At 40.8% G+C, this 22,707-nt stretch overlaps 2 protein-coding genes across 2 annotated transcripts in view; one reads left to right on the top strand and one right to left on the bottom strand.

Moving 5' to 3' along the window:
- The window catches only part of LOC138358340 (putative proline-rich protein 21), a 167,752-nt gene extending 166,177 nt beyond the window's left edge, over window positions 1-1,575 (bottom strand). Inside the window, exon 1 of the mRNA XM_069316175.1 lies at window positions 1,419-1,575. Within this exon, the coding sequence (XP_069172276.1) occupies window positions 1,419-1,575 (157 nt within the window). The remainder of the gene's footprint in view (window positions 1-1,418) is intronic.
- The window catches only part of LOC123768757 (carbonic anhydrase-related protein 10), a 295,413-nt gene that overhangs the window by 4,731 nt on the left and 267,975 nt on the right, over window positions 1-22,707 (top strand). The gene's annotated exons all lie outside the window — the stretch shown is intronic.

The raw sequence follows: 22,707 nt of genomic DNA, 5'->3' as shown, positions 1-22,707 counted from the left end.
ATCAACGAGAGAATATACAATTTTGTTCGTTACTGATATAATCTATATATTCTATATAGTTCATATTTTATATTAGGTGATGAAGGCTCCAAACGGTTATAGACTTCAAAGTATTCCACGTTTTATATTAGTATGAAACAAGGTCATTTTTTTATCTATTTATACTAAGTGTGCTTACGGCCTGATTTAAAGATGAAACAAAGCTTTAAGACCCGAGAAATATATATTCATCTCGTAAATATAAATTAAAACCAAATTTATATTGTAAATATAAATTTGCAAAATCATTTTATAAAATTTTGATGTTCAGTGGATCAGATTTTTTTGTTACTTTATTCCCTCTCGTGTTCTTGATGGTATCCTCACAATTCATCTAGAGTTCACTAGTGCAGACTACTGATCACACGGCCCTGTATGATTAACCATTCTGTGTGGTGGGGATTAGTAACATCACGTAGCTAGGTTTTTTTGACACTGTACTCGCTTTCATATAGTCAAAGGCAGCTGCACAATTGCAGATGTACTGTAATGTGTAAGAATTTTTTTTTTGGGGAGGAGCCAGGTTGAGAGGTTACGGCTCTCCTGAGAGAGATGGTGGCTGAGTACTCTTGGGGGGGGGGGGGGGGGTCAGGCAGCCACACCCTAGCACTTACACACACACACTCCTCTGTTTCAGTTCTCCCTACCCCAATCTCTCCCAAGGCTACCACAACCTCTCATTCTCTCTCTCTCTCTCTCTCTCTCTCTCTCTCTCTCTCGGGCTAGTACTCCATGAGCCTTTCTGTCTGCCAACCTCTCTTTCTCCAGTACACTCCCCCACAACATTTTCTAGGACTACACGCCCCCGTCCACCCAACACTATCTCCAGCACTAAACGTTATTCCCATCAATACGTATCTTATGTAATGGCACATCCTGGCAGCCACCCCACAACCAGCCGCCCATCAACGAGCACTTTTTCCCCACCCACTACCACCTTGCTGTTCAACCCATGCCTGAGCCATTACTCTCTGGGCTCATGGTAAGGCCCACCTCACCCCCTAAACACACGTTACCTGATCAATCACCCAATAAAGTGATTAATATTTAGTCTGGAGTCGTGATATAAGGTGTTTGACACGTGATTTACAAACATTCATCTAGCATATGGGGTCAGCTTTGAATATGACAAGCAGGTGTAACCCCATGATACATGTCCATCAGAAATGGCTGATATTAACACCTTGCTATCCGTCTGTGTCACCTATGATTGTCACACACCACGTACATCACCCCTGCAAGACTTCGTCCGTCACCACTATGTCTTCCCTAACCAAGTCATTCTCTCCCACCAGCATCATCCCTTCTTCCATACTTCATTATTTTAATGTTCCCTGCTTGTATCCTTTGCCTGCTTCTTTCTAATTGTCTATATTTACGTCTTTCATCCCTTTCATACCTATTTTCTGCCTTGCTGCTGCTGCTATCCTGCTCTACCATCTCTGCTACATTACCCGTGATGTGAGGTCCACGAGGGGGAAGCCAATTGCCCGTTACCACGCCCTCACGCGTGAACCTGAGGCCATGACGACCCATTATCACAGGTAACATGCAAATCTGACCGTCTCGTTTGCCCTGCTTGTTCGCCCTCACCACACAGCCGAAGCTTGGCTCTCAGTGCCTGTCCTGAGTCACTCAGCACAACTTTCACTCAAATTTATATATATTGATCTGCATTTTTTGTTTATGGCGTGACGTTTAGCAGTAAATAGGTAACTGGGTGTTAGTCAGCTGTCACGGGCTGCTTCCTGGGGGTGGAGGCCTGGTCGAGGACCGGACCGCGGGGACACTAAAGCCCCGAAATCATCTCAAGATAACCTCAAGATAACCTCATGTACGTAATATCCCAGGAAACTTTTTGGTAAAGGACTAATATGTAACACCAGCGAGATATAAAATATATATATATTATATATATATATATATATATATATATATATATATATATATATATATATATATATATATATATATATATACATATTTTTTATTTATTTTTTCCTGTCAGAGAAAATTGTGTAGAAATGTAAGCGTTTCTTATGTGAAAATACAGTTTCATCTTGAAGTCCTCTTCGCACGGGTTTTCTCCTCTAACATGGGGGAATCTAGTCTTATTATTGATATTGGTTCTTGGGGTCTTATCACAGGAAGTGTTGACGTGTTGGTGGCATTAAGGACGATAGCTGGGAGAGGAGGATTTACGGTGACTGCAATATTGCAAATAGTGAAAATCGTGAAGAGGCATTTAAGAAGAGAAATATGTAAGGGATGAAGGCAGGGAATATGTTATCGTGTAGGGAAAGCGAGTAATAAAGGAGGGGGAGGGAATCGATAATGAAGGAATGGGGGGTGAGAAGGGAATGGATAGGGTGTGATAGAGTAAGCGTGGGTGATTTTCGGAGAGTGTACTCACCTATTTGTGCCTGGAGGATCGAGCATTGGCTCTTAGATCCCGCCTATCTAGCAGTTGGTTGTTTAAAGCAATGACTTCAGTCCTTCTCTACCATACCTAGTTTTAAGGTAACAAATAGTGTTTGCTTTCACAATGTGCTCCTTTAGGTCATTCCATTTCCCCACTACTCTCACGCTAAAATAAAATTTTCTAACATCTCTATGATTCATATGAGTTTCTAGCTTCCACCCATGTCTTATTCTCTTAGTATTCTCTGTGAACATTTCGTCTTTTTCCACTCTGTCAATCCCCCTGAGTATTACGTATGTTCCTATCATATCCCCCCTCTCTCCCTTCTTTTTTCTAGTGTCGTAAGGTTCAGTCCCTTCAGTCGCCCTTCATACCCCATCCCTCGCAACTCTGAGACGAGCCTCGTCGAAAATTTCTGAACCTTTTCCAGTTTCCTTATGTGTTTCTTCAGGTGGGGACTCCATGATGGGGCGGCATACTCTAAGACAAGTTTCCCGTAGGCAGTGTAAAGCGCTCTAAATGCCTCCTCACTTAGGATTCTGAATGACTTTGAACTTTTGGCAGCGTAGAGTACGCTTCTGTCGTTATCCTATTTATATGTGTCTCAGGAGTTAGATTAGATGTTACGTCCAATCCCAGGTCTCTTTCTCGAATCGTTACAGGTGGGTAGTTACACTTCATTTTCTACTGTCCCTTTAGTCTCCTATCACCTAGTCCCATTTATATAACTTTATTGTGGTGATGAGAGTGTGTACAGGAGAGAATGTACAAGATGAGGTAGTATAAGTAGGAATGTGCAGTGGAAATGGGAAATGCTGATAATTGGCGCGATAATTGAGAAATATTTTTTGCAATAACCAGTTATAAAAAAACATTAACATGACGAGCGATGATAATTCCCGGTAATTAAGGTTGAAAATTAATTATGATAATTCTTAGTGATGAACGATAGTGATAAATAACGATAAGCAGAGAAGTGCGAAGGAAATTAACTGTAGATGAACTCTTTGTTCAGTACTGACGCTGACCGAGGAATATGTTCTGCAACAGGAATGGTTGGGCACTGAACATGTTCTGCAACAGGAATGGTTGGGCACTGAACATGTTCTGCAACACGGATGGTTGTGCACTGAACATGTTCTGTTCTGCAACACGGATGGTTGTGCACTGAACATGTTCTGCAACACGGATGGTTGTGCACTGAACATGTTCTGCAACACGGTTAGAATACAATGAACATGTTCTTCAACACGGGTGATAAACCAAGAACATATAACATGAAGCACAGTTCCATACAGTGTTTCCTTACACGTTCCCTGGCTTGCCTAATTATCTACACACACAAAAACCTCGTTAAATATTCTTTTTCTATACAACAGTTTGCTCAAAATTAAATAAATTACTTTCAATTGCAAACGATCATATGTTACTGAATTATTTTAAATAATATTTTATTAGTTCAGGACCAAAATATAATTACCATTGCCACCATTCGTGAACCACTAACTGTGAAATCAATGTTTGATCCATTTAATAATTTTTTTAAAGTGTAATTATTATGTAAATGGGCAGAGGTGTAACTGGCTATTTAAATAGTGAAAAGGCAGCTCCTCTGTAATCTTCATGGGAATTTTTTACTAATCGTTAAAGCATACAAATTTGAAATAAAATGATTTCAATGTGTTGAAAAAATTTAAATGTGCATTGTGTATCAATTCCATAACAAAATTGTGCATTTAAAATAAATATATATTTAAAATATATATTTATTTCATATTGGAAGCAGTGTGATCCAGTGAGACGAGAGAGCGATAATGTCATGCGTTCTATGACATGACCTTGGTTATCTTGAGGTTATCTTGAGATGATTTCGGGGCTTTAGTGTCCCCGCGGCCAGGTCTTCGATCAGGCCTCCACCCCCCAGGACGCAGCCCGTGACAGCTGACTAACTCCCAGGTACGTATTTACTGCTAGGTAATAAGGGCATCAGGATGAAAGAAACTCAGCCCATTGTTTCTTGCCGGCGCCCGGGATCAAACCCGGGACCACAGGATCACGCGTCCAGTGTTCTGTCCGCTCAGCCACCGGCTTCCTCGTAGATGCACGCGTATAGAACGTGTATCAGTCCTTAGATCTCGTCTCTCCTGTTGTCGACCACCTAATGACTCAACCACCCACGTTTAATCTGTTTTTTAAACTCCGAATACAGTTCAATAATCTTCCTATCAATTTCTTACCCCCTTCTCAATCCAATCACTTGGGCTGGACGGTAGAGTGACGGTCTCGCTTCATGCAGGTCGACGTTCAATCCCCGACCGTCCAAGTGGTTGGGGCACCATTCCTTCCGAACCCCCGTCCCATCCCAAATCCTTATCCTGACCCCTTCCAAGTGCTATATAGTCGTAATGGCTTGGCGCTTTAACCCTGATAGTTCAATTACCCCCTTCTCAGCTGCCAGAACCATTAACTTGTTCTTTTTCTCTCTCAAGTCGTCTACACTCCTAAAAATCTTGTATATTTTGTGATCGTGTACAATCTTTCCTTCTTTTTATTTTTCGCGTTGGGAGGGCAAGTTCCCCAAGCTGTTCTCCATATTCAAAACCTTCAAGTTCCAGGCTACTAGTGTGGAGTGTGTCTATGTTGTTGCTTCAGATGTACGTGTGTCGTTGACTATCAGGGGGGAGGGGAAAGCGCCAAGTCATTACGACTATATAGCACTGGGGTTTGGATAAGGATTTGGGATGGGACGGAGGGAAGGAATGGTGCCCAACCACTTGTGTACGGTTGTGGATTGAGTACTGACCTGGTTGACGTGAGACCGTCGCTCTACCGTCCTGCCCAAGGGGATGGGGGTGGGGGGGGAGGAGGAGGAAATATTCACTTTCATAGTGAACTAGGGTGTCAATATGCTCACTTTCGCGATGTAGATGGATGAGGGATGTTCATTTTCGCGGTGAACATGATGTGGTGGATGTTTCCCTTCGCGGTGAACAGAAAGTGTAGCGGATGTTCATCTTGGCGGTGAAAATGGGGGGGGGGGTTATGTTCACATTCAGGGGGATATAATACTCTTAGTCTGTCACATATCCTGCAGACACACGAAGCAGTTTACAAGCGACACTCATGTTACCAAACACGCCACACACACACACACACACACACACACACACACACACACACACACACACACACACACACACACACACACACGTCAGATTCGTACACGAGCATCATTTAACAAAAACAAATCAGGTATCATCTGACCATGCAGAGGTATAATTAAGACTTTGCAACATAGTTGTGACTCTAGTTCTCCTTCAAGTCTACCTGTCCCCATGAGCCTACACCACAGACAAACTCGAAACGCATTTAATAATAATACAAAAATACTATGGGAAATTTCTCAACAAGTTTCATAATTTACACACTATCTCCAAAACAGACACAATAACGTGGCTAAAGTATGTTGACCAGACCACACACTAGAAGGTGAAGGGACGACGACGTTTCGGTCCGTCCTGGACCATTCTCAAGTCGATTGTGATGGTCCAGGACGGACCGAAACGTCGTCGTCCCTTCACCTTCTAGTGTGTGGTCCTGTATGATCCTGTGGTCCTATGTGTGGTCTTCCAATGTGTGGTCTGGTCAACATCTCCTTAACAACTAGGATCAAAGTCAATTTGCCTGATGGTTTGATCAATAATTCATTACAATTAATGCAATAACTGGCTGGCAGGTGGCCATTATTACTCCCAAGTCTACAGTCAGAGTGTATAGCTTTATCTTACGGTACACGAACTGGCTTTTAGCATTGAATTAAATTTGCAGCATCTCATGAACTATGTGTCAGGTGTCAATTAATCAGTAAGACAGGAATAATACATGTAATAATACAGACCGTGAAAGGATTTTTTTTTGTAATTGTTAATGTACTGTTGAAAATGATACCTCATTTTCAAATTATCTTCAGAATTTTCATTAAAATATTTTTAATATAAGATTTTTAATAAAAATATAAATATTTTAATATAAGATTTTTAATAAAAATATAAATATTTTAATAAAAGATTTTTTGTAATTGTTAATGTACTGTCGAAAATGATACCTCATTTTCAAATTATCTTTCAGAATTTTCATGAAAATATTTTTAATATAAGATTTTTAATAAAAATATAAATATTTTAATAAAAGATTTTTTGTAATTGTTAATGTACTGTCGAAAACGATACCTCATTTTCAAATTATCTTTCAGAATTTTCATTAAAATAATAATAATGATATGGATATAAAATGTATACGTATGGTCATCATATTTTGTGTATTATTATTAAGATCCTAATAAAAGTAAGAAATCAGGACCCCAATACTTGCATTGGGAAGTAAAGAAAACTGTCATCTCACCCAACCTCTTCAGGTAATAATGAATTCTACTTTCAAAGAAATCGAACAGAAATTCCACTTCACATTTCGCTGGAAGGAAAAAAAAAGACTGCGACTCAGACGTGAAAAGAATTACTTGTTTTCGACTCATAATTGGCGTCCCAGCAAGAATTATTTCCGACAAAAAAGCGATTTATTTTCGAATGATTCAGGACGCTGCTGTAATCGAATTTATTCTCTCGTTTTTTGAGCTCCTACAGGACAACGGGTCCTCTTGTCCTGCGCGTGGGAGGGCGCGATTCTTTTTTATTTTTATTTTTTGTTGGAGGGAAAAGGGGCGGCCATTGTGGGGTTGGTGATGGAGTCGTGATGGGACTCGTTGTCGTTGCATGTTGTGATTGTGCAGATCGAACTAGAACGAGTCAGGGGGGGAGTCGTTTTAATGCGAAGTGGAGGTCGTCGTGCTGGGAATAGGTGAAAGTCTCCTTCGCAAGAGGTGTAGATACTCTAATAATGACAGTGAATAGAGTGGAGTTAGCGGTGACAAGCTGACACAGTAGGTAACAGAGCTCTGATAATAGTGGTGTCTGTTTTGCGAGACCATTCGTAGGTGGTTGTAGAAATGGTGGTTGAAGAAATGGGGGTGATACCAGGGGTTAAGTAAAGGTTGAGGTAGGGGAGAGGGGGAAACAATAATAGGGGTGACAATAGGGAAGTGCGGCGGAGGGGGGGGGATTAATGGTGTCATTCCAACTCTAGACAGAGCCACTATTAACTTAATTGACTATTAACTCAATGTAGGTGTTAGCCAGGGTTGATACACATGTGTAGTCCCACACCGGTAGCTTGTCATTCTTCCAGGGGTTCACTGTGATACCATCCGGGCGACCAATAAGAGCATCAGAGTTACGAGGCGTTAGGTAACGGGGCTCTCTTTCAGCTGGGCATCCAGCTGTGGTGAGGCTCCTCTTGATGATGTCGTTAACTTCACTGTGCCTCGAGTGCCATCCCACTGTGCTTTGGCAGAGTAGGCCATGGTGGCCGTACCTGTCAGCCACCACCTCGCCGCAAATACACCTATATTTGGTGTGGATTGGGGCAACAAGGCGGAGGGCCACAGCAATTCGTGTGGTGTGAGACGCGTGCCAGTTGCCGACATTGGGGTTGCTAACAGGAAATTCCCTGCATGTGGGGCTGCTACTGCTGTGAGGCGAGCAATGTCGAGTGCCTGGGTGTTGTTGTTGCAGCACCCAGGCACTCTGCAGCAACTTGGTCTACAATGGGGCCATCCCAGTTGGATTGCTTGTGGGCTTTTGGGGATGGTGGTTGAGGTGATGGGCCTGGTCATCGATATTATATATATATATATATATATATATATATATATATATATATATATATATATATATATATATATATATATATATATATATATATATATATATATATATATATATATATATATATATATGTATAAATTTTATGTAAGGGTCGTCTAAGACAAGAGGAAAGAATGTAATCCAACCAACAATCCAATCAACCCAAGCCTATCCTTTCCTATCCTAACATAGCTAAAAAAAAATAAAAAATAAATAAAAAAGGAGATCAAATGTTGTGTTCCACATATGGTGTGCACATGTGTGACGCCCCTACGACGTCTTACCCGTACCGTCGTAGATGGTACGGGTACATATAAGGAAATCCCACTTCTTCTCAGACGGATTCACAGGAAAAATTGCCCCCAGAGGTCAGATCTTCATAGCAAACGCTCTACGCTGACAGGAACTTTTTTCACATAATTTTTTCAGCCTTCGTCTGGCGTTCCTGCTGCGTCTTGGTCTGGGTTAGTAAAAAGCTGCGCCTGACTCGTGCCTTTGTATATTACGCCCGACGCTGCTTCGTTCCCCTCCCAGTACTACTCTCAGGGGTAACAAGTCCGCCCTGTGTTGATGGTACGCCAGACGTACCTTCCCCCACATTTCCCTTCTTACTCAGGCAGTCTTTACTGCGACAGCCTAAGCTTCTTGGGATTTATGTAAGCTTAATATACAGCTTATCAGGGGAAGTGAAGATGCAGGGGAAGGTGCACACATGTAGGGAGAAAGGTGCACACATGGAGCAGAAGTGCACACACACACACACACACACACACACACACACACACACACACACACACACACTCATACAGGTGAAGATTCATTTACAGGTGTAGTTGAAGCTTCATGTCCAGGTGCAGCAAAAGGTTCACGTACAGGTGTTGCTGCAGGAAAAGGTTGTTTGATGGATGGAAGAACTTAACCAATAACATTGCAGACGCTGGATTGTTTCAAGCGCAGGTCTCACACAATCATGCGTGAGCAATCACCTGGGCCGACAAGTTCTGTAAACTAATCTATTCTTGTGTACTCAGGGTCTTATGTATAGGTGTTAATTAAAGGGGGGTAGGTGCACCTGTATTACTTGCAGGTGTAGGTGTAGCTGTTTTAGTAGGTGTAGGTGTGTTAGTTGCAGGTGTAGGTGTAGCTGTGTTAATTGCAGGTGTAGGTGTAGCTGTGTTAGTTGCAGGTGTAGCTGTGTTAGTTGCAGGTGTAGGTGTAGCTGTATTAATTGCAGGTGTAGGTGTAGCTGTATTAATTGCAGGAGAAGGTGTAGCAAAGTTTAGGTGCAGGACTAAGTATATAGGCATTTAGTAGGGAAACTTATTGACACAGATGAAGCTTAAGATGAATATGTTGTTGACATCTGTGTATTTGCTGGCACTTGTATACAAGCAAACAACCCACATACAAGCAAGCAACCCACATACAAGCAAGCAACCCACATACAAGCAAACAACCCACATACAAGCAAACAACCCACATACAAGCAAACAACCCACATACAAGCAAACAACCCACATACAAGCAAACAACCCACATACAAGCAAGCAACCCACATACAAGCAAGCAACCCACATACAAGCAAGCAACCCACATATATATCATTATATATATATCATTTGATATAGATTTCTATATCAAAAGTGGACTAGAGGCGCAGTTGTAGATAAAGATACGGTGAGGTTTGCCTTGGAGAAGGTATTATTGCTTAATTGTAAATGCGTCTATGCAGTTGGAAATGTTGCAGAATGATTACATATAGGTAGAACGTGTAGGTTTATGTGTGAAGGTGTGAACGTCGGGGGTGCTATAGATGGGGCAGCTGAAGCCGTGAAGAACGCGTGACGCTGAACGAGCGTTCTTTTGTTACTGGAAGTGTGAGAGAAACAATGGAGCGAGAGTTTTAATTCTGTCCCTTTAATTAGAGGAGTTGTATACACGCAGTGGATGCTTGTCTGCTGGTAATCAGGTCCCCTGGAGACACCTATTATTTTTTGTTTTAAAACACACACACACACGCGCACACACACACACACACACACACACACACACACACACACACACACACACACGCGCGCACACACACACACACACACACACACACACACACACACACACACACACACGCACACACACACACACACACACACACACACACACACACACACACACACACACACACATCTCAGGAACCTGTACACCTGTTGATTAACGGTTGAGAGGCGGGACTAAAGAGCCAGAGTTCACCCCCGCAAGCACAATTAGGTGAGTAGGTGAGTACACACACACACACACCCATATATACGGGGGCCTGACGGCTGAGTCAACATCGCTGGGAATTCGTAGTCCTATGGGCCTGGGTTCGATTCCCAGCGAAGGCGGAAACAAATGGGACAGGGTTTCTTTCACCCTGATGCCGCTGTTCACCTAGCAGTAAATAGGTACCTGGGAGTTAGGCAACTGCTACGGGGGCTGCTTCCTGGGAATGCGTGTGTATGATAGCGAGAAATATATGTAGTAGATAGGAAAGAGGAAAACAGGTCGAGAGTCAGAACATTATACAACCGACGGTTAGAAAGGCGGGGTCCAAGAGCTAACAGCTCGATCCTGCAGACACAAATAGTAAACACACATACGAACTGTTGTGAGAAGGAAGAGGCTTGAGGTTAGCTTGAGGTTATCTAGGCTGTTGAGTAATTACATCAGACGATTAGCAGGTTTAAAAATCTAAAGGGTCCCCCCTGGAAACTGACCTGTATTAGTAAAACAGTAAAACAATAATGCTAATAAAACAGAGGACTACACACACACACACACATATTACCCCAAACCTCCTTATTTGCTGTCCGTGTCTCTGTCTATCTGACTGTTTCTGTCACTCCATGTCCAAAAACTGACAGTAAATTTTGGTCTTATAAGAAATCTCTTCTTTGCCCTGTCACCACCTCAGTGATCGAGATCAGCTCAAGTCTGTTGCATGTTGGAGTGTGTTCACCTTCTTTCCATGTGTCAATAAAAAATAACAAAAAAAGAACTTTAGTCATTCAGCAGTAAATAGGTACCTGGGAGTTAGTCAGCTGTCACGGGCTGCTTCCTGGGGGTGGAGGCCTGGTCGAGGACCGGGCCGCTGGGACACTAAAGCCCCGAAATCATCTCAAGATAACCTCAAGATCCCTCTTCTCTCTCTTGATGTTTGGTATTGTGATCAATTATCTTCATCAAGCCGATGACATACAAAAATATATACACAAAACCTGATTAAATAAAAAGTCTAGAGATCATTTAGGAAAAAAAATGCTGTTAAATAAAATTGACGAATTTAAATCAAGTCGCAATTTAAAAAATAAAAGAAGAGGAGTTAAAAATGTTTTATGCAAATCAGGGACGAGCGTGTTGCAAATATGCAAATAAGGGAGAACTCATTAATAAGTCTGCTGTTACGAGTGTGTGCGCTGAGGCACTCACAGTCTGCTGTCACGTGAGTGTGTTTTGCTTGTCAGTTGCCTCAATATACAGTTATGAGTCTGTTTTGAATCTCACTCAATTGGCTGATATGAGAGATTACACAGTTTTTTTTGAGTGTTTTTCTTTTGCTATCTTATGTTACAGACTCTAACATTCAGCTATTGAGCAAAAATCTTATCAATATTTAATTTACACATAAAATTTTTAAGACTGTCTCTCTTAAAAGTACACAAATAAATATAACATTTTAAGATTCTCTTAAAGATAACATCAGAGAGAAAATCTAAAAAGTAACTTTCGATTGAATTTAATAAGATACCTTAAGTTATCGGGAGTCATTCTAAAATATATAATAATATATTAATGATATTTATTTATCCGAGGAATACAAAAGTTGGCACCCTCACCTAAACAGCCAACTGCTACTCTCTCCATATGTGAAGTATTTTATTGTGTCAATAAACGTACTTGAACTTGACAATCTACTCACACGTGACGGGACAACTGAACAGGGGCCAGATTCACGAAAGCACTTACGCAAACACTTACGAACCTGTACATCTTTTCTCAATCTTTGGCGGCTTTGTTTACAATTATTAAGCAGTTAATGAGCTCCGAAGCACCAGGAGGCTGTTTTTAACAATAACAACAGTTGATTGGCAAGTTTTCATGCTTGTAAACTGTTTAATAAATGTAACCAAAGCCGTCAAAGATTGAGGAAAGATGTACACGTTCGTAAGTGCTTTCGTGAATCTGGCCTCTGGTTGTGCTGAAAAAAGCCAGCAGTTAGAGAGAGACTTCCCAGAGCTTATGAAGGTTATGAAAGCTGAAGTTTCAATGAAAGAAGTTCAACTTAAGTCTTACCACTCAAAGTTTGCTTCCTCGACATAGTTTCAGAGTCTGTAGAATTGGAAGGGGGACGGAGCCATAACAAACTTGCAATAGCAGGGATGGAGAGGGATTAGCAGCATCTATACTGCTGCAATAGCTGACAGATTGGGTAGAGTTTTATGCCAGCAACTGAGGATTAGAATGGGCGAGCCAGCATCCCAAGAACATGCATGGGAAGCTGAAGCTGAAGGAAAGAGCTGTTCTTAAGTAAAGAATGTCCAAAACGCTCCGATTTTCTCTCAAATTTTGCAAGGAAAACATCAAAGGGATAAAACCAGCTTCTCACGCCCCAGGAAGCAGTTCAAGGAACTAGAGCAGGAGGAAGGAGGAGAAGGAATTTTACAAGAAAGAAATTATCAGAGGAAAGCGCGAAGTATACCGGGTATACCAGAACAAAACTATACAAGTCGAGGAGGAAGTATACTAAGAAGAGATGCAAAGGAAGGAGGTGGAAGTATACCAATAAGGGGGAGTAAGAGAACGTTAAGAAAGGGAATGGGGAAAGGAGACGTTCATAAATAGACGGAGGATAAAGAGATAGAAGGAGTGGGTGCTGGAGGTGGGAGTATATCTGGAGAAAATATACAAGTATCCCAGTAGGGAGAATACTGGGAAGTATATCGTGAAGAGGGGAATATATATATCTGGAGGGGAGGGGGGAGGAAATATCTTTGGAGGGACTAAATCAGGAAGAAGGAATATATCAAAAGGGACTATCAAAAGATAATAAAAGGGAATATATCAAAATATATATGAAAAAAGGGAGTACCTCAGGAGAAAATATTTTGGGGGATAGTAAGGAATGTAATGTATAGAAGGAAGACGTAGAAGAGAAGAAGGAGGAGGAGGAAGCCCGAAAAAAATAGATGTCGACGAGGGGAAGAAGCATAAAATAGACAAGGAAAGGGAAATGCAAATAGATGGTAATTAGAAAGTACAAATAAACGAATCGGAGACATTTCAAGTATATAATAAAGGAGAAAGTAGAAGAGAACGAGACAGAAGAGGTAGAAGACATCTAATAAGACTAAATGACGTGCAAGAAACAAACAGAAGAATATAACAAGAGGGGAAAATATTAATAGATGATTTGTAAGAATAAGTAAAAAAGAAACAGGGAAGAGTACAGGAAAATAAGAGGAATAGGAAGATAGTAGAAAACGTGGAGACAAAGTAAAAAAAAAGAAAAGCCATATGATGGAAAAAGGAGAGAGAGAGAGAGAGAGAGAGAGAGAGAGAGAGAGAGAGAGAGAGAGAGAGAGAGACAGACAGACAGACAGAAACAGAGAGACAGTCTTCGTCATCAGAATACGTAGCCAAAAACAACATTTAGATTCCCACTCTCAATAACGTGGACCAAACAAAAAAAATCTAAACATTCGCCCTTGTTAAGGACTCAACCCTGGACAAAATTTTGTATAAAAAAACACGACACAGTAAAAAGAAACACAACAAAGAGGATCAATGCTCTCTCATTATGGAACAGCACCTGGCATCCTCTCCCCCTTATAAATCCCCCTTTCCATCTCCCTTCCCCCCCTAGTTCCTCCCAGTCATCTCCCTTCACCTCCCTATCCTTCTCCCATAGGCTGATACGATAAAATCTACCAAGACTGGACACCCCACGATAAAATAAAAAAATGAATATCCCTCTCAACCCCCCTCCCCCATGTCAATAAAAAATATATATATATATAAACTAGACACGAGCTCAGTCGTCCGTGGATGCGTGTTTTGCCTCTGCGAATCTGGCGACTGGGATTAAAATAATCAACTTTATTCAGAGACAGACGGCACAAAATTTTAAGGCTAGGACCATATGTTAGTTTAGGGAATATAGGGAAAATATATATATATATATATATATATATATATATATATATATATATATATATATATATATATATATATATATATATATATATATATATATTCCGTCTCATATCAGCTTTTGTTTCCTCTCATATGTTTTGGTTATAAACATATGCTATAGGGCTGGAGAGGTAACAGATTAATATAATAGAAATTAGAGATTGTATAATATTTCAGATAAATTAAAATGAGTTTCGCAATACTGTACATCCTTCCCACTGAGAGAGGAAGAGAGAGAGAGAGAGAGAGAGAGAGAGAGAGAGAGAGAGAGAGAGAGAGAGAGAGAGAGAGAGAGAGAGAGAGAGAGAGAGAGAGAGAGAGAGAGAGAGAGAGAGAGAGAGAGAGAGAGAGAGAGAGGGAGAGAGAGAGAGAGAGAGAGAGAGAGAGAGAGAGACAAATAAATACAAACTATAGAACATGTGCTACAAACGGTATTTTACCTACCATTCTTTTATGAGTTCATACTCATAACTCTCCCTCATAATTGGCCAGAGACACTCACGCAATATTTCAGAAGCTGAGCTCATTACAAAACGATTTCATGAGTCAGACAACATCGTTGGCCACAGAGGAATAATGCTCCCACGATAACTACCTCTTGAATATACTCTCACGATAACTACTTTTCGAAGCCAATTCACGATAACTACTTTTCGAAGCTATTCACGATAACTACTTTTCGCTTACCGCCACGAGAACACTTGTGCTTCTATAGCCACGAGATCTTTTCCGAATACTGTTTAAAAAAAGTCGAAAATCGCCTAAATTACTCATTTTCGTATTCCGGTATGATCAAAAAAATTTTTGTCCGATCGCCATAAGGGCTAATTTTTGTCCGATCGCCTCAAGTGTCCAAGTGTTAAGTGCTCTTGGACACTAACACTTGGTGCGTCAGTTAAGATGTTCGTAATAATTTAACGAGGACAGCTAGATAACGAGTCAGTGTGACGTAACATGATAAAGTTCTGCGCTATCGTTACGGTCTCGCTCTTCTGTTAGTCTCTCACCCTCTCGTTAGTCTCTCTCACCCTCTCGTTAGTCTCTCTCGCCCTCTCGTTAGTCTCTCTCACCCTCTCGTTAGTGTCTCTCACCCTCTCGTTAGTCTCTCTCACCCTCTCGTTAGTCTCTCTCACCCTCTCGTTAGTGTCTCTCACCCTCTCGTTAGTGTCTCTCACCCTCTCGTTAGTCTCTCTCACCCTCTCGTTAGTGTCTCTGACCCTCTCGTTAGTCTCTCTCACCCTCTCGTTAGTCTCTCTCACCCTCTCGTTAGTCTCTCTCACCCTCTCGTTAGTCTCTCTCACCCTCTCGTTAGTCTCACTTATAGTCTAATTCTGTGCTTCTATCCAAAAGAAAACTTTGATGTTAATCATTAAATATAGGAAGTCACAGTGAGAGGTTGTGTTAACCGGAGCTCCTGAGTGTTGTTATATTATCATAGCAATATGGAAGTTGTAGTGAAGGACCTGGTGACTCTAGTGGGAGCCCTGAGGACAGAGTTGGACTCTCTGCGGGAGGAGGTGCGTCAGCTTAAAAAACAACGAGAAGTAACGAAGGAGGAGACCAGCAGTAAAGGGACCTCGTCTTGGAGAGTTGCGAAAGACAGGGGCCTTAAGAAGACTTTGATAAAGCCGCCTTCAAACGCCATAGCAACTTCAAATTCATTTGACGTTTTGGAGGACGAGTGCTGTGGAGAGACTGTGGATCGCGCAAAAGGGAAAGCAACGAAGAGAAAGGAAGAGCAGGCCCCTCAGAAAGTAAAGGAAGTACCTAAGCAAACATTAGTTGTGGGAGATTCCCAGATAAGGTATTTGGATAGAACGTTTTGTGCTAGAGATAGGGGGAACAGGTTAAGGGTTTGCTATCCCGGAGCTGGCATTGGTGATATTATAAACAACATGAATGATATTATGGCTGGTAATGGGAACAATCCCATTATTTGCATTAGCGTGGGAGGAAATGATGTTGGTCGAGTCAGGAGTGAGGAACTGATTCAGAGGTATAAAACAGCCATAGAGTTAGTTAGGAGCAAGGGAGGAATCCCGATCATATGTGGCATTCTTCCAAGAAAGGGAGTGGGAAATGAATGGATATCGAGGGCACTTGGTGTCAATTGCCGGCTGGAAAGATATTGCAAATCAAATGCAATATCTTTCATAGACAACTGGGAACACTTCTATGGAAGAAATGAAATGTATGCTCGTGATGGGGTGCATCTATCGAGAGCTGGGGTTGTTGCTGTTGCGAACTCGTTAGAAGAAGTGGTTAGAGGTGTTTGTTTGGGTTTAAACTGTTAGTAGATAGAGGTATGGGAATTGATTTGGAGGAAGGAGGTAATAAAAGTATGTGTTTGTGGGAGAAAGGAATTGGCAAAACGATCAGGGAAAGAGAAGGTCCGCAAAATAACAATTCACTTAGGGTATATTACACTAACAGTAGAAGTCTAAGAAATAAAATTAACGAATTAAATGCTCTTGTCTGCACAGAAAAAATAGATATTATTGCACTTACCGAAACGTGGATGAATGTAGAAAATAGAGAACTATTAGCTGAATATCAAATATATGGATTTAAACTATTTCACACAGATAGATATATTAGACGAGGAGGTGGAGTAGCCATATATGTTAGGGACAATTTGAAATGTAGTCTCAAAGAGGGAATCAAAACAGAGCCACACACAGAAACTATTTGGATTGAATTAAACGAAAAAGCTAATAATATTATAATAGGAGTAATATATAGGCCACCAAATTTAGACAGAATGGAAGCAAAGCATCTATGGGATGAAATATCTAGAGCATCTAGATCTAACAGTATTTATGTCATGGGTGACTTTAATTTTAGCGGAATAAACTGGTTGAACAAAACAGGGAATAGTGAAGCAGAAGATTTTCTAGAATTAATTGACGATTGCTTTCTTACGCAACACATTAAGGAACCAACACGGGAAAATAATATTTTAGATTTAGTGTTAACTAACAGGGAAACGCAAATTAGTGACATCGAAATAGGGAGTGAGCTAGGGAGCAGTGATCACAAAGAAATCAGATTTAGCATAGAATGGAATAGACCAGTAGGAGAAAATTCTGTTAAAGTGCCAGATTTTCGAAAAGCTGATTTTAATAGCCTAAGAAATTTTTTGGGTCAAATTGATTGGAAAGGCTTGGGTATGGGGTGTGGGCCGGTCTTGGAGCGAGACATGAACCCAGCGATAGGTGACTTAAATGGGGATTTCGATGTGGATTCAATATATAACTTATTTAAGAATATTCTAAACAAAGCACAGGAACGTAGTATACCATACAAATTGAATAGATCGTATACTAATGACCCAAAGTGGATAACAAAGAATTTGAAGAACCTTATAGGTAAAAAGAGAGCTTGGTACAAAAGGATTAAAAATGGGGAGGTCACTTTAGAACAGGAATTCGTACAACTGGTTAGAAATGTTAAAAAAGAGATAAGGAAAGCAAAAAGAAACTATGAAGTTCGCATAGCAGGGCAAGCAAAGACAAATCCTAAAGGGTTTTTTCAGTTATATCGTACTAAGACTAGGGAAAGGATAGGTCCATTAAAAACTGAGACAGGTCAAATAACAGATAGTGATGAAGAGATGAGTAGTATTTTTAATAAATATTTTGTATCTGTATTTACTAAAGAGGAACTTAACAATATGCCTTCAGCCGAACAAGTCTATGTGGGTGGGGACGAGGACAGGTTGACGAGTTTAGCAGTTACCAGGGAGGATGTTCTTAAACAAATAGTAAAACTCAAACCAAACAAATCCCCAGGGCCGGATGAAGTGTTTGCTAGGGTGCTTAAAGAATGCAAAGAGGAGCTTTGTGACCCACTGTCAACCATATTTAATAAATCAATAGAGTCAGGCAGAGTGCCAGAGTTTTGGAAAGTTGCTAATGTGATACCAGTTTTTAAGAAAGGAGATAGATCACTTGCGTCTAACTATCGACCAATTAGCCTAACGTCTATTGTGGGAAAGTTACTCGAATCTATAATAGCAAATAAAATTCGTCTTCATCTTGAAAAACATAAATTAATAATTGAGTCGCAACATGGTTTTATAAATGGCCGTTCATGTTTAACAAATTTGTTATCTTTTTATTCTAGCATTGTTGAGGCAGTTGATAGTGGTAAGGATTGCGATGTTGTATACCTTGACTTTAGCAAAGCTTTTGATACAGTGCCACATGAAAGACTGATTAAAAAAATAGAGTCTCATGGTATTGGGGGTGCTATATTAAGCTGGATTAGGGCATGGCTATACCAAAGGAAACAGAGAGTTAGTATAAATGGAATCAAGTCAGAGTGGGAAAATGTTGTAAGTGGAGTGCCTCAAGGCTCTGTCCTGGGACCTCTGTTGTTTATAATATATATAAATGATTTAGATTCAGGTTTGAGTAGCAACATTTGCAAATTTGCCGATGATACGAAAATCGGTAGGGAAATTAATTCGGAGGAGGACTCACTATCACTTCAAGTTGATCTAGATAGGGTTTTGAAATGGTCAAAGGATTGGCAGATGCAGTTTAATGCTGATAAATGTAAAGTTCTGAGGTTAGGTAATGATGATAGAGTTACAAGATACGAGCTAGATGGTGTTGTGATTGCGAAGTCGGATTGCGAAAGGGATCTGGGAGTTATGATTAGTAAGAATTTAAAACAAAAGGATCAATGCATAAATGTTCGTAATAAGGCAAATCGGACACTTGGATTTATTAATCGCAGCGTTAGTAACAAGACACCTGGTGTGGTTCTCAAGCTATATCTTGCTCTAGTTAGGCCCCATTTAGATTATGCAGTTCAGTTTTGGTCGCCATATTATAGAATGGATATAAATTCACTTGAACGTGTCCAGCGTAGGATGATTAAGTTAATTCCCCAAATTAGAAATCTTTCATATGAAGAAAGATTAACAAAGCTTAAGTTGCATTCACTGGAAAGGCGAAAAGTTAGGGGTGACATGATAGAGGTTTACAAGTGGATGAATGGACATAACCGGGGGGATATTAATAGGGTATTAAAAGTATCAACACAGGACAGAACACGAAACAATGGATATAAATTGGATAAGTTTAGATTTAGGAAAGACTTGGGTAAATACTGGTTCAGTAACAGGGTTGTTGATTTGTGGAACCAATTGCCGCGTAACATTGTGGAGGTGGGGTCCCTCGATTGTTTCAAGCACGGGTTGGACAAGTATATGAGTGGGATTGGGTGGTTATAGAATAGGAGCTGCCTCGTATGGGCCAATAGGCCTTCTGCAGTTACCTTTGTTCTTATGTTCTTATGTTCTTATGTTCTTATTGTTCCCGATGTGATAGCTGTTAGGCCTATCTTTAATTGTTAATATTATCAAAGAGGTGATTCTGTTTAATGTAATATTTTTTTTAATTATATTTGCATAAAGTATACATTTATAAAGCCTCTTTCTATTGCATAATGAAATCAAATGATTTACCTATGAGACAATCTAGAGGTCATGCAATGGGCTCGAACTCTCGTCCTTGGACTTTCCAGGCACACGCACAACCGACTGATCCATGATGAGGTTATGCTTCACTTGGTAATGCGAGTTCCTTGGGGCGTCCAGGGAAGCGAGATCGATCCCATCACATCAATATTATTTTGCTCGTGTTTCTGTTCAAAATATAAGCGAATAAAATTGGCCTAAATTTTTTCAGACTATTAGGAAATACGAAACTAATTACAAGGCTTGAAAACGTGATATAAAATTTCAGATGAAGCCCCCATTAAAATGCACTAAAAAAAATCCCCCTACTTAAGGCACTAATTGCGCTACTTATTATACATGACACCACTTACAAAGTTTTAGGATTATCTTTCCCTCTCCCTCTCTCTCTCTCTCTCTCTCTCTCGCTGAAATAACTTCAGAACACTACGGGCAAACTTCGCCTAGCCCCAGCTTGGAGCAGAGATACACTAGGCTGTAACTTGGGGATTTTTTAAAGCACTTTGACTCTGCAATATCCACGAAAGAACGGCGCATCTATTTAAAAGTTAGAGTGAGGTTTTCTCTTTTCTCCAGTTCAAGTTAATCCTCTCTACTTACAAAAGTTGACTATATCACAGCTGTTTGAATTACTTATTAAAGTTGAATGCATACAATTAAAATGAAATAGAAAATAAGTGTACATATATTGTACGTAAATCTATATGTACAGGCGAGACTTACAAAAGTTGACTATATCACAGCTGTTTGAATTACTTATTAAAGTTGAATGCATACAATTAAAATGAAATAGAAAATAAGTGTACATATATTTTACGTAAATTTATAGTACATATGTACAGGCGAGACTTACAAATGACGCATTATAGAAAAAAATACGTTTATCAAATATAGGTAACAAAATTGGCTAATTAATTTAAATTAAATACGTTTATAGATATTATAAACCGTACTAATAAATTAGAAGATGTATAGAAATCTTGCTATCAACATTCACACCACAAAATATAATGAGCTCAGAGAAGATTATGTAAAATTGCAAGAAAATCTCTTATTGGGAAGGTTATGCAGGCTAATTAATTACATAATTACACCATTAACACCCTTCCCAACACTACACTATTACTACCACTATTGAGATACAACACTATACCACTACCACCACTGAGCTACAACACTATACCACTACCATCACTGAGCTACAACACTGTACCACTACCACCACTGAGCTACAACACTGTACCACTGTACCACTACCACCACTCAGCTACAACACTGTACCACTACCACCACTGAGCTACAACACTGTACCACTACCACCACTCAGCTACAACACTGTACCACTACCACCACTGAGCTACAACACTGTACCACTACCATCACTGAGCTACAACACTGTACCACTACCACCACTGAGCTACAACACTGTACCACTACCACCACTGAGCTACAACACTGTACCACTACCACCACTGAGCTACAACACTGTACCACTGTACCACTACCACCACTCAGCTACAACACTGTACCACTACCACCACTGAGCTACAACACTGTACCACTACCACCACTCAGCTACAACACTGTACCACTACCACCACTGAGCTACAACACTGTACCACTACCATCACTGAGCTACAACACTGTACCACTACCACCACTGAGCTACAACACTGTACCACTACCACCACTGAGCTACAACACTGTACCACTACCACCACTGAGCTACAACACTGTACCACTACCACCACTGAGCTACAACACTGTACCACTACCATCACTGAGCTACAACACCGTACCACTACCACCACTGATCTACAACTCTGCAACACTGAACTACAACACTGTACCATTACCACCACTGAGCTACAACACTGTACCACTACCAACACTGATCTACAACACTGTACCACTACCAACACTGAGCTACAACACTGTACTACTACCACCACTGAGCTACAACACTGTACCACTACCATCACTGAGCTACAACACTGTACCACTACCACCACTGATCTTCAACTCTGCAACATTGAACTACAACACTGTACCACTACCACCACTGAGCTACAACACTGTACCACTACCAACACTGATCTTCAACTCTGCAACATTGAACTACAACACTGTACCACTACCACCACTGAGCTACAACACTGTACCACTACCAACACTGATCTACAACTCTGCAACACTGAGCTACAAAACTGCACCATTTATTTATTTAAATCTTCCTGATAATATCTCACCAATAAGCTGGAGTTTCATTTCTATTGAAGCATAAATAGTCACATTATCTTTTTTTCCAATACACTGAAGGAAACGAGGGTTCTACATGCGGACTCTCCTTCCAATATATTGGCCTAACAGCATCTCTTTCAAGGCACCCGAACAATCGCTAACAACAGGTTATCTTGAGGTTATCTTGAGCAACAGGGCTCTATCATAACCCACACAATGTTTTTACACACAATCACCAGCGAAATCCTGCCCAAAAGCACGAAATTATGCGCCCTTGATAAAGACCTTTTGTGCCCTCGGTAATGCTTTTTGCGCTACCGCTCACAGGATGGGTATGGGGTGCACAATAAACTAGCCGCTTCCGGCGGCAACAATATAAAAAAATCAGACGTCCTTGTGCCCCATCTGCAGCAGCAGCGCTATCAGTCAGACCCCCCAAGGTGGGCAGTCTTGTAGAGTACCTCCCCCTCCCCCAAGGTGGGCACGCTTGTAGAGTACCACCCTCCCCCAAGGTGGGCACGCTTGTAGAG

Source organism: Procambarus clarkii, chromosome 83 (assembly GCF_040958095.1).
Source record: "Procambarus clarkii isolate CNS0578487 chromosome 83, FALCON_Pclarkii_2.0, whole genome shotgun sequence".
Lineage (NCBI taxonomy): Eukaryota > Metazoa > Arthropoda > Malacostraca > Decapoda > Cambaridae > Procambarus > Procambarus clarkii.
Note: the sequence above shows the minus strand (reverse complement) of the source record. Positions and strands in the feature narration are given on the sequence as shown.